The 13,649-nt window shown below is 37.6% G+C and overlaps 1 protein-coding gene across 1 annotated transcript in view; it reads left to right on the forward strand.

The window, feature by feature from the left end:
* The window catches only part of KANK2 (KN motif and ankyrin repeat domains 2), a 24,542-nt gene that overhangs the window by 5,309 nt on the left and 5,584 nt on the right, over nt 1–13,649 (forward strand). The window contains exons 2-5 of the mRNA XM_029284061.1: nt 4,440–5,963; nt 10,551–10,673; nt 10,753–10,855; nt 12,413–12,649. Of these exons, the coding sequence (XP_029139894.1) occupies nt 4,440–5,963; nt 10,551–10,673; nt 10,753–10,855; nt 12,413–12,649 (1,987 nt within the window). The remainder of the gene's footprint in view (nt 1–4,439; nt 5,964–10,550; nt 10,674–10,752; nt 10,856–12,412; nt 12,650–13,649) is intronic.

Consider the following 13,649-nt stretch of genomic DNA (forward strand, 5'->3'; position numbering starts at 1 on the left):
AAAGAGAGAAAGAAAGAGGGGGAGAGGAAAGAGAAAAAAGATTGAGAAAAGAGAGAGAGGAAAGAGAAGAGAAAGAGAGAGGAAAGAGAAAGGAAAGAGGAAAGAGAGAAAGAGGAAAGAGAAAGAGAGAGGAAAGAGGGAAAGAGAAAGAGACAGAAAGAGAGAAAAAGAGAGGAAAGAGGGAAAGAGAGAGGAAAGAAAGAGAAAGAAAGAAAGGGGAGAGGAAAGAGAAAAAGAGGAAAGAAAAGGAAAGAGAAAGAGAAGAGAAAGAGAGAGGAAAGAGAGGGAAAGAGAAAGAGTGGAAAGAGGAAAGAGGAAAGAGAAAGAGAGAAAGAGAGAGGAGAGAGAAAGAGGAAAGAGAAAGAGGAAAGAGAGAGAAAGAGGAAAGAAAGGAAAGAAAGAGAAGAGGAAAGAGAAAGAGAGAAAGAGAGAAAGAGGAAAGAGAAAGAGAGAGGAAAGAGAAAGAGGAAAGAGAAAGACAGAGAAAGAGAAAGAGAGGAAAGAGAGAGAAAGTTAGAGGAAAGAGGAAGAGAAAGAGAGAAAGAGAGACAGGGACAGACAGAGACAGAAAGAAAGAGAGAGGAAAGAGAGAGAGAAAGTTAAAGGAAAGAGGAAGAAAGAGGAAAGAGAGGAAAGAGAGAAAGTTAAAGGAAAGAGGAAGAAAGAGGAAAGAGAGAAAGAAACAGAAAGAGAAAGTTAGAGGAAAGAGAGAAAGGAAAGAGAAAAAGGAGAGGAAAGAAAGAGAAAAAGAGGAAAGAGAAAGAGAAAAAGAGGAAAGAGAAGAGAGAGGAAAGAGAGAAAGAGGAAAGAGAAAGAGAGAAAGGGAGAGGAAAGGGGGAGAGGAAAGAGAAAAAGAGGAAAGAGGGAGAGAAAGGGAGAGGAAAGAGAGAAAGAGAGGAAAGAGAAAGAAAGGGGGAGAGGAAAGAGAAAAAGAGGAAAGAGAAAAAAGATTGAGAAAAGAGAGGAAAGAAGAGAAAGAGAGAGGAAAGAGAAAGAGAGACAGACAAAGTGAAAAAGAGGAAAGAGGGAAAGAGAGGAAAGAGAGAAAGATAAAGGGGGAGAGGAAAGAGAGAAAAAGAAGAACGAAAAAAGGAAAGAGAAAGAGAAGAGAAAGAGAGAGACAGAGAGACCCTTTTGACATCTAAAATGAAGAGAACTCTGCATACGGTATATCTTTTTACCTTTATTTTATATATACACACACAGACACAGACACACACAGACACACACACACACACACACACACATATATATATTAAAGGTAAAAAAGGATATATGCAGTGTTATCTTCATTTTAGATAGAATATTTTTTTTCTTGTTTTCCTCGTCTAAAAACTATGTGCGTCAGGTGCGTCTTATGGTGCGAAAAATACGGTATTTATTCTTTTGATGGTAATTCTTCCTTTTTCCAATATTGTGCAAATATGATTCTTGCCACTGTTATCACATGTAAAATCAAATATATACTTTGTTTATCAATCTTTTCTGGCATAATACCTAATAAAAAAAGTTCAGGTTTAAAATCTACATGTTTTCCCAATATCTTTTCTAGCCAAATATATATTTTTTCCAGTACCTCTTTGCTTCACCACATGTCCACCACACATGATAATAAGTACCTGACTTATATTTACATTTCCAACATCTATCTGACATATTTTAAAACATTTTTGCCAATCTTGCTGGTGGCAAGTGCCATCTATAAAACATTTTATATAAATTTTCTTCATAAGAAGCTGCCATTGTCAGTTTATAATTTCTTTCCCACATGTTTTGCCATTTTTCTAATTCTATGTTATATCCAAAGTTCTTTGCCCATGTTATCATTTTTTCTTTAACTTGTTCATCTTCCATTTTCAAATTCAATAAAATTTATAAATTTTCTTAAGTAGTTTCTCATTAGAGGTTAATAATGTCTGATCAAACAAGGTCTGCTCTTTATAAAATCCATACAGTTTGACATCTTTATCATATCTAACCTGCATTAATAAGTATGTCCACCATGATAAATCTACACCCTGATTTTCCATCTCTTGCTTAGATTTTAAATTCCCTTCAGAATTTAGAATATCTCTATATGTCCATATTTTCTCAAAGTTAACTAAATTTGGATGTATAAATGCTTCTGTTGTTGAAAGCTATCCTGGTATTTTCAAATATATTTTACATTTTATTTTTTCCCATGTTAATAGTAATATGTTTCTTTCTTTTTTTTTATTGAAAAGTTTTATAACAGTTACAATATAAACCCCAAAACCAACCCCCCCTAGCCCCCCCTCCCTCCCCCACTTCCCAGAGCTGAATACAGGGTTACAAATATAATAATCATAATCTAACTAACATTAACCAACTATATAAATAACCAAATCTATAATGCGCTTTAACTCCCTTTAGCATAAATATAAACAAATTAAAAGTAAACATAATAATAATAAAAACATAAACAAATTAATATCATAAATATTAAATAGTACAATATCCAAATTGTTAAACAATACTAATACTAAAATAATAATAATATCATATAATTGAAACTAATAAAGATTCCACTATAATAAACTATTAATAATAATAATAATAATAATACTCTAAAATTTACTCATAAGCTAAATGGAACTTTTTAGTCCCATATTTATTCTGAATATAATCTATCCATCTTCTCCAAACCGAAATGTATCTTTCTTGTGAATGATCCTTCAAATAAGCAGAGATCTCAGCCATTTCTGCTAAATTTGACACTTTAAGCATCCATTCTTCTATAGTAGGCAAGCNGCAATCCTTCTTCCAATATTGCCCTACCAATAACCTTGCAGCTGTTATCAAATTCAACATCAAATTAGTTTCTTTAGTATCACAATCTGTAATAACACCCAATAAAAATAATTGTGGAGTAAACTTTATCTTTCTCTTAAAAATCTTTTGAATGTTCCACCAAATCTTAATCCAAAAAGCTTTTATATTTCTACAAGTCAACCAGATATAGAAATAAATAGCATCCAAACTACCACATCTCCAACATTTGGGCTGTAAATTAGAATACATACAAGACAACTTTTTAGGATCCAGATGCCATCTAAAAAATATTTTGTAAAAATTTTCTCTTAAATTTTGGGCCTGAGTAAATTTTACATTCCTAACCCAAATTACCGTACCTCCCATATATCCAATGGAATCGGTTCTTGAATATTTTGGGCCCACTTTACCATACAATCTTTAACTAATTCCATTTCCGAATCCAATTCTATTAAAGCGTTATAAATTCTCTTTATATGCGCTCGATTTTGATCTTTAATCTGTTTTACCAAATTCTCTCCATTAATTTAATACCAACCTTTTGATCTAACTTCCACCTAACCAACAATTGAGTATATTGAAACCAAGACTGTACAATATTTTCTTGCTTTAACTCAGCTAACAATTTTAATTGCCAATCATTCCCTACCAATTTAAGTAATTCGTTATAAGAAATCCTATCCAAATTCACACCCATACTGTAGATACCCCCTCTATCGCGTGTCCAGGAATCCCCCAAATTGGTATTTTGTAATTTAACTTATGATAATATTTTTTCCAGACACGCAGTAAGGCATTTCTTAAAATATGAGATTTAAAAACCTTGTCAACTTTTTTATTATAAATTAGGTATGCATGCCACCCATATAATAAGTCCCATCCCTCAAGATGAAGTATACTCTTATTTGTTAAATTAAGCCAATCACTAACCAGTGTTAAAACCACCGCATCATAGTATAATAGTAATATGTTTCTTATATAGTGGTTCTGAAAATACTTATGCATTTTATTTTTCCCATACCATAAAAAGGCATGCTAACCAAGTTGTAAGTCATGTCCCTCCAAATATAACAACCTTTTGTTTCTGAGAGTTATCCATTCTTTTACCTATGTTAATATAGATGCTTGATAATATAAAAGCTAGAATTAAATTGAAAATGCTACAAGAAGCTAAGGAAAATGGAGGTTTGGCTTGCCAGAGTGGGCATCAAACTCTTTATGATGTAGCTTTGCAATCAATCAGTCGATCAATCAACCAATGAGGCTTGTTGGTTTGGCAATCAAATCCAAATAATGCAAAATTGGGAAACATGTAGAGTTCCTATTTACTGGTTACAAGTACTCTATTTGATTTAAACTAGTCCCCCCTTGTTTGAGGGGAGCTGTTTTGATGCAATAGGCATTTAAAAAAATACAGTGGATTCTAAGCTAATTTCTCTCTCTCACAGAATGGAAGTAGGAGACAATTGGAGCTAGGTCTATGACTACCTCTGTCTATACTGAGATCAGCCAATACATGCAATGATATGCAAAACAGTCATTATTCAACTAAGTGATGGTGATCCCAGTGGTCAGTCCTTTCATGCACATCCTCAACCCTGACTGAAAAGTGTTCTAAGCTGATCTATCTCTTTTGTGTTTTGAAGGAAAGGTCAATCCCACCTCTACTACAATCTTCCATGGGAAGGAGCAAGACTTAACTTACTCAGTGGAGACTCCTTATGGCTACCGCCTTGATCTGGACTTTCTCAAGTATGTGGATGACATTGAGAAAGGCCACACTATTAAGCGCATTCCAATTCATCGCCGACCACGCTACAGCTCATTGCCTCGGGGCTATGGCTACACTGGTTCATGGTGGACATCCACTGAGTCCCTCTGTTCCAATGCCAGTATGGACAGTCGCCATTCCTCCTATTCTTATTGTGGCCGTAGCTTCTACCCACAGTACACTAATGCAATTCACAGCAGTGTCAATGCCCGTGTGGAGAAAACTTTGCTGGATGCTAGAAAGAAGTTAGAAGACCAGGCAGACCTAGATGGGAAAACCCCCACAGCAAGTAGTCTAGGAAGTCTCCATAGCAGTGTATCTGGATCAACAAGTTCTTTGGTTGGAAGCCAGAGTATCTCACATCAAACTTCTTACAATGGCTCACGGCAAGGTGCTCCTGGACAATTCACACCAATTGGTTCTGGGTTGTCCACTCCTGTCTCACCAACTCCAGGACATCTTCAATATGTTCGTGAGCAGATGTCTGTGGCCTTGAAGAAGTTGCGCCAATTGGAAGAACAGGTCAAGATGATCCCAGTCCTTCAGGTGAAGATCTCAGTGCTACAGGAAGAGAAACGGCAGCTAAGTGTTCAGCTTAAAAGCCAGAAGTTCTTGGGGCACCCAGGAGGATTTGGCAAGGGCAAATCACGAGGGGAGCTCTACATAGACATCCCTGAAGAGGGGGCAGGTGGAAATATAGAGGACAGCAGTACCAGACCTGACATAAAGGATAAATTGGATAAGAAGGAAGTGAGGTCAGTGGGTGTGGGAAGGACAGTTGAAGATGGAGAAGAGAATGTGGACATGGGAAGATGTGATATAGGGGTAGCAGTCAAGGAGGAGGAGTTGGGCTTACCTTGCCCAGAAGTGGAGGAGCAATGCCAAGTTATTCAGTCCCTATCCACCAAGATTGCTGTGTTAGAAACACAACTGAAGAGAGCACTCCAAGATCTCCAAGCTGCCCATCAGAAACTGGAGCAGCAGGGCAGGGAGAAGAAAGACAAAGAAACTTCAACAAGAGATGAGGGCCTGACAGAATGGGAAGCAATGGGAGAAAGTGCACAGCAGTGGAATGCCCCCATTCGGGTTGATGCAATCAAAGTTGTCCAAGTGGAAAGGGAGCCAGAGATCGCAGCCAGCAGAGCTACTGGGCCTCAGAGGGCACAGCTCCTGGAGAGCAAGGAGCCCTATGCCAGCCTCAGGCCTTCAGCAGACAAAGATTCAGTCTCTGAGAAAGTTCAGTTACCACTTTGTGCCACATACCACAGCAGTGAGATGATGGAAACCACTTTCCCAATTCATGCTGGAGCAGCAAACACAGCCACCACCTTTCACTCTGTGAAAAAGATCAGCATTGTCAACACAGAGGAGGATGGGGATGGAAATAAAGAAACAAGAGGTAAGGAACAAGGAAAGTAATCTATCCTTGATTTGCTTTCAGGGGAACAGAACTCATTTATCCAGACAAGATATTCAGTTACTTTATTATCGGTTGCAGATATACTGTATATATCAAGACAATAAGACAGAGAAATGAAAGAGTAAAGAAGAAGAAAAATATTAACTAAACAGTAAAATAAAATAAAAATGCTTTAACTCTCTAGTACTATGTGGTATAGGTAGTCCTTGACTTACAACAGTTCGTTTAGTGACAGTTTGAAATTACAATGGCACTGAAATAATGACTTATGACTGTTTTTCACATGGCCATTGCAGCATCCCCATGGTCAGGTGATCTCAAAATTCAGACACTTGGCAACTGATTCATGTTTATGACAGTCACAGTGTCCTGGAGTCATGAGATCAGCTTTTGAGAACTTCTGACAAACAAAATCAATGGGGAAGCCAGATTCACTTAACAATCATGTTACTAGCTTAACCAATGCAATGATTCACTTAACCATTGTGGCAAGAAAAGTCATAAAATGGGGCAAAATTCACTTAACAAATGTCTCATTTAGCAACAGAAATTTTGGGCCCAATTGTCGTAACTTGAGGACTACCTGAACAGTAAAAAATCAGCCCAAAGTTAATTTGACATTAATAATACAAATGTAAACTTTGCAACAGGTCTTGCTGTGGCCCCATTTCCTATCAGCTGGTTTTCTACTGTATTCATTTTGCAATTCCTTGTCAAGGATTCTTTGTTCAAGAGTTGCCATGATCTCTTCTTGTCCCAGTGTCAGCAATACATCTGCATAAAGCCCTATTTATGGATTTTACCTTCAATTCGGTAGGCACAGTATATTGAAAAGACAGACTGAATAAAATAAGAGAAGTCAAAACTTGTAGTTAAAAATTAATCTTTAGCCAGTGGTTAAATATACATAGCCATGTCCTTGTTTCATTTGCTAACAGCCCAGGTTCCAGCCATAGGCTGCACTGGAAACAGGATTTTGCCATGAGGTAATGCACCTTTCTTTTCACTTTCTCAACCAAGGGTGCATTACAATATTTTATTCTATTCTTTTAATTATCAAATTTAGAGACTGCTTATCCATTTACAGAGCGACTCTGAGCAGTGTACAATTAAAAATTTAAAAACCATATAAATATCATATATTTATAAAAAGATCTTGACAGACTTGAACAATGGGCCCTATCCAACAAAATGAGTTTCAATGTGGAGAAAAGCAAAGTCTTACACTTAGGCAGGAAAAATCAAAGGAACAAATACAGATTGGGCAAGGCCTGGCTTGGAGGCAGTAACTGTGAGAGGGACCTTGACGTCCTGGTGGACGATCACTTAACTATGAGCCAGCAGTGTGCAGAAGCACCCAAAAAAGCTAATACAATCTTGGGTTGTATAAACAGAGGCATAGAATCAAGATCACACAAAGTATTAGTACCACTTATAAAACCCTAGTAAGATCACACCTGGAATACTGCAACCAATTTTGGTCACCATACCACAAGAAAGATGTTGAGAGACTGGAAAAAATTCAGAGAAGAGCAACTAAGATGATCAAAGGCCTGGAGACCAAAACGTATGAAGAATGGCTGCAGAAATTGGGTTTGACCAGTCTAAAGAAAAGAAGAAATAGGGGAGACATGATAGCAGTGTTCCAGTATCTGAGGGGCTGCCACAAGGCAGAGGGGGACAGGTTGTTCACCAGAGCACCAAAGGGAAGGACAAGAAACAATGGTTGGAAGCTGATCAAGGAGAGAAGCAACCTGGAATTAAGGAGAAACTTCCTGACAGTGAGGACAATCAACCAATGGAACAGCTTACCCCCAGAAATCATGGGCGCTTCATCGCTGGAAGTTTTTAAAAAGAGACTGGACAATCATCAGATAGTATAGGACCTCCTGCTTGTGCAGGGGGCTGGACTAGAAGACCTCCAAGGTCCCTTCTATTCTATTCTATTCTATTCTATTCTATTCTATTCTATTCTATAAGAGGCAGGGAAAACAAGAATAAATTAAAGTTAAAAGTGGGGGGCCCTTCAAGGTAGTTAGCCAACTCCAAGGTTGCTACTCCTCTCCAAGTCCCAAGCAAGTCAGCAGAGCCAGGTCTTCAAATTCTTCTGAAAGGCCCAGAGAGTGGGAGCCTGCCTCACTTCTGGGGCAGGGGTGGATATTTTGCTTATCTATTGCCTTTAATTGGAATCTTATCCTGTAAAAAGTTTATCTTATAAAAGGTAAGATATGTAATGACTATACTTTCAATTCATACACATAATGTTTAAAAAGACACATGATATAGCACTGTATTAAATTAAAGTTGGTTTATATCTGGATCTATTAAAAATAGTCAGGACAAAAGGCTTGGCAGGATTTTCATAATCTTTAGAGAGATAAAAATTTATGGCAGAATCCCTTGTTGTCAAAGCTGGGGAAAATGTTAATGCCTGGCCTGCAAATTTATGGTAAAATTCAACTATTTTCCCACACAGCTCTAATCTTAAAAGAAGCATGCATGGAAGGAATTGACTTTTTTGCTGCAATTTATAGTAGGAGCAGAAGAAAAAAGCAGTTTTAAAATACTCTGTGAATTTCCCAGAATAAACCTAGAATAGCAAGACAGTATCAGAAATTTCATCCTTCTGGAAATAAATATTTGGATATGATGGCTTCCATAATTTCAAGTGAGCTGCTGGGAAGCAGTGGTAATTTTTTTTTATAATGTCTCTAAGGAAAGAGATATCATAAACAGGGAAGTTACTGGAGAGAGTCCACCATTATCTATCTTCCTTTGATCAAAAATCTATGAAACCTCTATTTTGAACCCAAACATGGTAAGGACATTTTAAGGAAGATCAAATATGATAGTACATTTCACATAGAGAAATATATACCAAACAATTGGTAACATCAGAGAAATATGCAAAAAATTATTTAAGTGTGTGGAAAGGTGTAGGTTTTGGGTAGGAATAGTGCCCTCCTGACATAACCCTACATCTTTCCTCTGGGTTTCCCAAACAGTTGGCCTTCTTATAACCATCTTCTAGATATCAATCAATCAGAATAGAGCAGGAAGGGACCTTGGAGGTCTTCTAGTCCAACCCTTTGCTTAAGCAAGAGACCCTATACCATTTTGGATAGGTGGCTGTCCAGTCTTTTCTTAAAACCCCCCAGTGATGAAGCACATACAACTTCTGAAAGCAAGCTGTTCCACTGGTTAATTGTCCTCACTGTTAGGAAGTTTCTCCTTAATTCCAAGTTGCTTCTCTCCTTGATTAGTTTCCATCCATTCTTTCTTGTCCTGCCTTCTGGTGCTTTGGAGAATAATTTGACCCCCTCTTCTTTGTGGCAGCCCCTCAAATACTGGAATACTGCTATCATGTCACCCCTAAATTATGCAGCAAAGCAACCTTATGCATTTAGAGAATGGTTTTTAAGGAGGGAAATTGACCAAGAACCTGACTGAATGAGTAAGTAAAATACAGTAAATAAAACAAACACCATATACTTAAGTAGCATTACATCCAGGGTCTCCAGCATGACGCTTGAGTGAATGTGTCCATGAATACTTTCCTTGACATCCCCCAAGATACAGTTAAAATTATTATTTATATTAGCAAATTAATTTTTAAAAAAGGAGGAAGGAGAACTGCCCTATCTTTAAGCAAAACTTCAGTCTCCCAGATTGATTTTCAATACTTGGCCCCTAGTGGGCTTTGTAAGCTTTCTTGTGGCTGCAGTCAAGTTTAATTTGGAAATGCACCAACTGTCTTGAAAAAAAGGCAATAGCAGGGAGTATCCCATGGCAGAGGGTATTTGGATGGGATACTAAGCAGCCTGATTTTGCTGACCTTATATGATTGTGGTTGTGCAAGCTCCTCAGCAGCCATTGGTAAGAATGAAGAGTTGTGACTTTGTGAATATTGGTAAAAAAAATCATAGCTTAATACAGTGAGGGAATATTGCTTCTGTACAAACAAAAGCTCCATAAAGGTAGCCTTCATCTTACAACCATTTGTTTAATAACCATTTGAAGTTTCAACAGCACTGAAAAAAGCGACTTTATCACCATTTTTCACACTTATGTCCATTGCAGCAACCCCGTGGTCATTTGATCAAAATTTGGACTCTTGTCAACTCGCATGTATTTATGACAGTTGCAGTGTCCCAGGGCCATGTAATCACCTTTTGCGACTTGCTGACAAGCAATATCAATAGGGAAGCCAGATTCACTTAACAACTGTGTTACTAACTAAACAACTGCAGTGATTCACTTAACAATTGTGGCAATAAAGCTTGTAAAGTTGGGCAAAACCCATTTAACAACTGTCTTGCTTAGCAATGGAAGTTTTCGGCTCAGTGGTGGTTGTATGTTGAGGACTATCTGTTCCCTGTTTTCCAGGCTTGGAATATTAAGTTATTATATGGCACTTGGCCAGGTTGTAATCAAGCCATGTATTCTATTGCATACATGGAACAATATTGCATTCCTTAATGTGAGCCCACAAAACAGCAATATTTAGACTTCATAATCAAAAAGACGTCCAAGGGGCAGTAATCTGTTGCCACTCTCCTATTTCAGAACCTGAAGAATCCCTGCAGAAAACTGAATATTCACTTCTTGACTCCCTCCAAGGAGAACAAGTAGTTCCTTGCCTCTCTGAAGACCCTAAATTGGATGTGCAGAAGGAGGAAGAGGATCAAGGTAAGAAAGTGGGGTGGAGAAAGGTGCCATGGAATCCTTTGACAAATTGATGTTACTACCTTCCTTTGTTTCTCCATAGTTTCATCCACTGCAGGGATCCCGTCAATTATGAAGAAGAAGGAAGAACCTACAGAAATACTAACTAGGAAGAAGAGCCTCCACTTTGTGGGTGTCAATGGAGGGTAAATCTCAGTTTCAGAATTATAAAGAGAATGGGAAGTTCCCAATTCATTCCTCAATTCCTAAGTTCATTCCTCAATTCCTTAATTGAGGAAGCAAAGGCATACAGGTCCATAGCCGCAGACTCCTATCTTGTTTGCTTCTGTAACCTTTAATTTGGAGTTCAGAGAAGCAATATATCATCTTCACCTCAAAGAAACCCAATAACTGAACAATTTTGTCAGAGTTTGCCTAGGAGTTCTATCATAATCCATCACTGGGATGGAGCTCTACTTACCCTTGCTGCTTTTATTGTAAGTTGCCATTTGTACCAAGACAGGTTTCCATTGTGGCCTGCAAGATCCCAAATCACCTGGCATCTCTGAAGTTCTCCATTCTTTTTTTTATAAATATTTTATTAATTTCCTAGTTTTACAATCAAGTACTTAATAGACAACGTGTTGTCTGGGTCCATTAGTAATTCAGTGGTGTATATTAACTTCTTCAATCTAGATCCAATATTGCACCATCAAATGTTTCCTCTCTTCTTCCGGTAGTACCTGTATTTCCCACAAATACAATTTTTATTGTTATTAGTAAATATACAATTGAATATCAACATCTTTGTTACATTTTTCTCATAATATCAATAATATCAGTTTTAGATTAGTTTTCTAACCAAAACATATCTTAATTGCATTTGCACTTAACATCCATATGTTCAATCAGTATCCTGTTTTTGCTTTTTTTTAGTTTTAATTTCCCATCAGTGTTCAAAATGTCTCTATTGTTTATAATTTCAAAGTAAGTTATATTTGGGTAACCAAAAGCTTCCCTTATTCAAACTTCTTAGTGTTTTCCTGTTACCCTTTTTATACCAAAATCTAATATTCTAGTTACAAATCTTATCTTTCTAGTTATAATAGTATTTCTATTTCTAGCAATTATCTATTCTCCATATTCAAACATCTAGTTAATAATATAATATCCTATCTAATAGATCAAAACGTCTATTTTCTGCAGCCTTACTCTAGCTTTCTTCCTTTGCCAGCTAACTTTCCAAGTGAATGCATTTAAATCATCAAGTAATTTTTCCTCTGTTTTTGTGTATATTGTTTGGAATAAGAAAGACCATTTGGTTAAAGTATTTTTGGAAGAACAAACCTATTGATATTCATTAAACAGCCTCCCTCCTTCTCCAATTCCCCACAGTTCTCCTAACAGCTCTATCTTCCATTCAATCAGTTCTTCTTCCTTTTCCTTGAATATGTCCTGAATTCTTGATTGGTAAGATGTCTTTCCCATTTCCGATATTGTCGCTCTGTCTTCTAGTTCTTCAGTTGTCTGGATCTGTTGGTTGGTTTCTTCCTTTAGGTCCTCAATCTTTGGATCTGCTTCCTCTAGTTTTCCTTCTATTTTATGGATTGCTAGTTCCTTCTTTGAAGCCTAAACTTCTCCATTCTGAAGTACAGTGGTAGCACATAGCCAGGATTTGCTATAGTGTCTCTCTGTTCTGAACAGAATCTAGAATAGCTTCTCAGGCTTTTTTTGGCTTGTTTCTCAACCTTGTGTTGTTCCAGGTATGAGTCTACCTCCTCTGAGGATTCCAGCACAGCTGAGAACATTTCAGACAATGAAAGCACTGAGAGTGAATACCATGAGGCGAGTGAAGGCCTCCCTTCCGGGCAGGGAATTGTAGCTGAAGCTGTGAAGCTTTCTGGAATTACCACAGATACGTTACATCCTGGCGTCCCCGTCGAGATGGGGAAAATAACTGCAGCAGATGGTCCCAGCAAGGAACCAACAGGCAAAACTGGGTAATCATCAGTTTTGGACTTCTTCAGAGCTCCTGAGAGTCTGCACTGTGCACTGTGTGTTTTATATCACCATTAATCTTTAAAAGCAATTTAAAGCTGATCTGCAGCTATCTTCATATTCTGCTGACTCCAAACGCTCTCCCCCCTAAAATCCTGTTGAAATTGCACTATTGTTATTTGATAATAGGATATATGAGCATCACAAAATGGTCCTTCCCTGCTTTACACAATGCCCAGTCCTGGAAACAGTTTCAGAGTTCTTTACTTCTTGGGTAAATAGCTCTCTCTATATGTTGTATTTTAAAGGTGGTAACAGTTGTTGCACAACTGTCATTGAATTATAACCCTGAACTAGTACAAAACAACAATTCACCATAAATTCTGTCTCTCTGTATTAATTTTCTCTGTCAGAGGAACTTCCTAATGTAATGCTAAATCAGATTTAGGGTTAGGGTTGCCAGGTGTCCACTATTTGAGTGGACAGTCCACTTTTTTCACATTATGTTCACTATTTTTTTTCACAAAATAGGGGACATTTTTTTTATTCAAAAGCTTTATGATGAAATGGTACGTAATCTAAAGCTGTACAGTCTACTTTTTTTACTACTTAACACCCCCCCCCCGCTTGTCCGCTATTTTTTGGAAGCAGACCTGGCAACCCTATTTAGGGTTATTGCTCTTTTTAATCTTGAACAAAAACTTGGTTGATATATTCCCTTTTCTTCCTCCCGCTCCCACTTTATCTAAATTGTCTTATATACAAACAAGAGTTCCAGCACACCTTCCAGTGAATTACTAAACAAGCTGACCACAAACTGAATTAGTGTGCTGACTGGTTTTAAAATAAACATTTTTTTCTTCAATTGTGTCTGATTTTCAGAGACAGTCCCTGCAGTTTTCTTGGCAAAGTTTTTCAGAACTGATTTGCCATTGCCCCTTTTCTAGGGCTGAGAGAGTAACTGGCCCAAGGTTGCCCAGCTGGCTTTGTGCCTAAGGCAGG

This window comes from Protobothrops mucrosquamatus, unplaced genomic scaffold, assembly GCF_001527695.2.
Source record: "Protobothrops mucrosquamatus isolate PMUCROS unplaced genomic scaffold, P.Mucros_1.0 scaffold352, whole genome shotgun sequence".
NCBI classification, from domain to species: Eukaryota; Metazoa; Chordata; class Lepidosauria; order Squamata; family Viperidae; genus Protobothrops; species Protobothrops mucrosquamatus.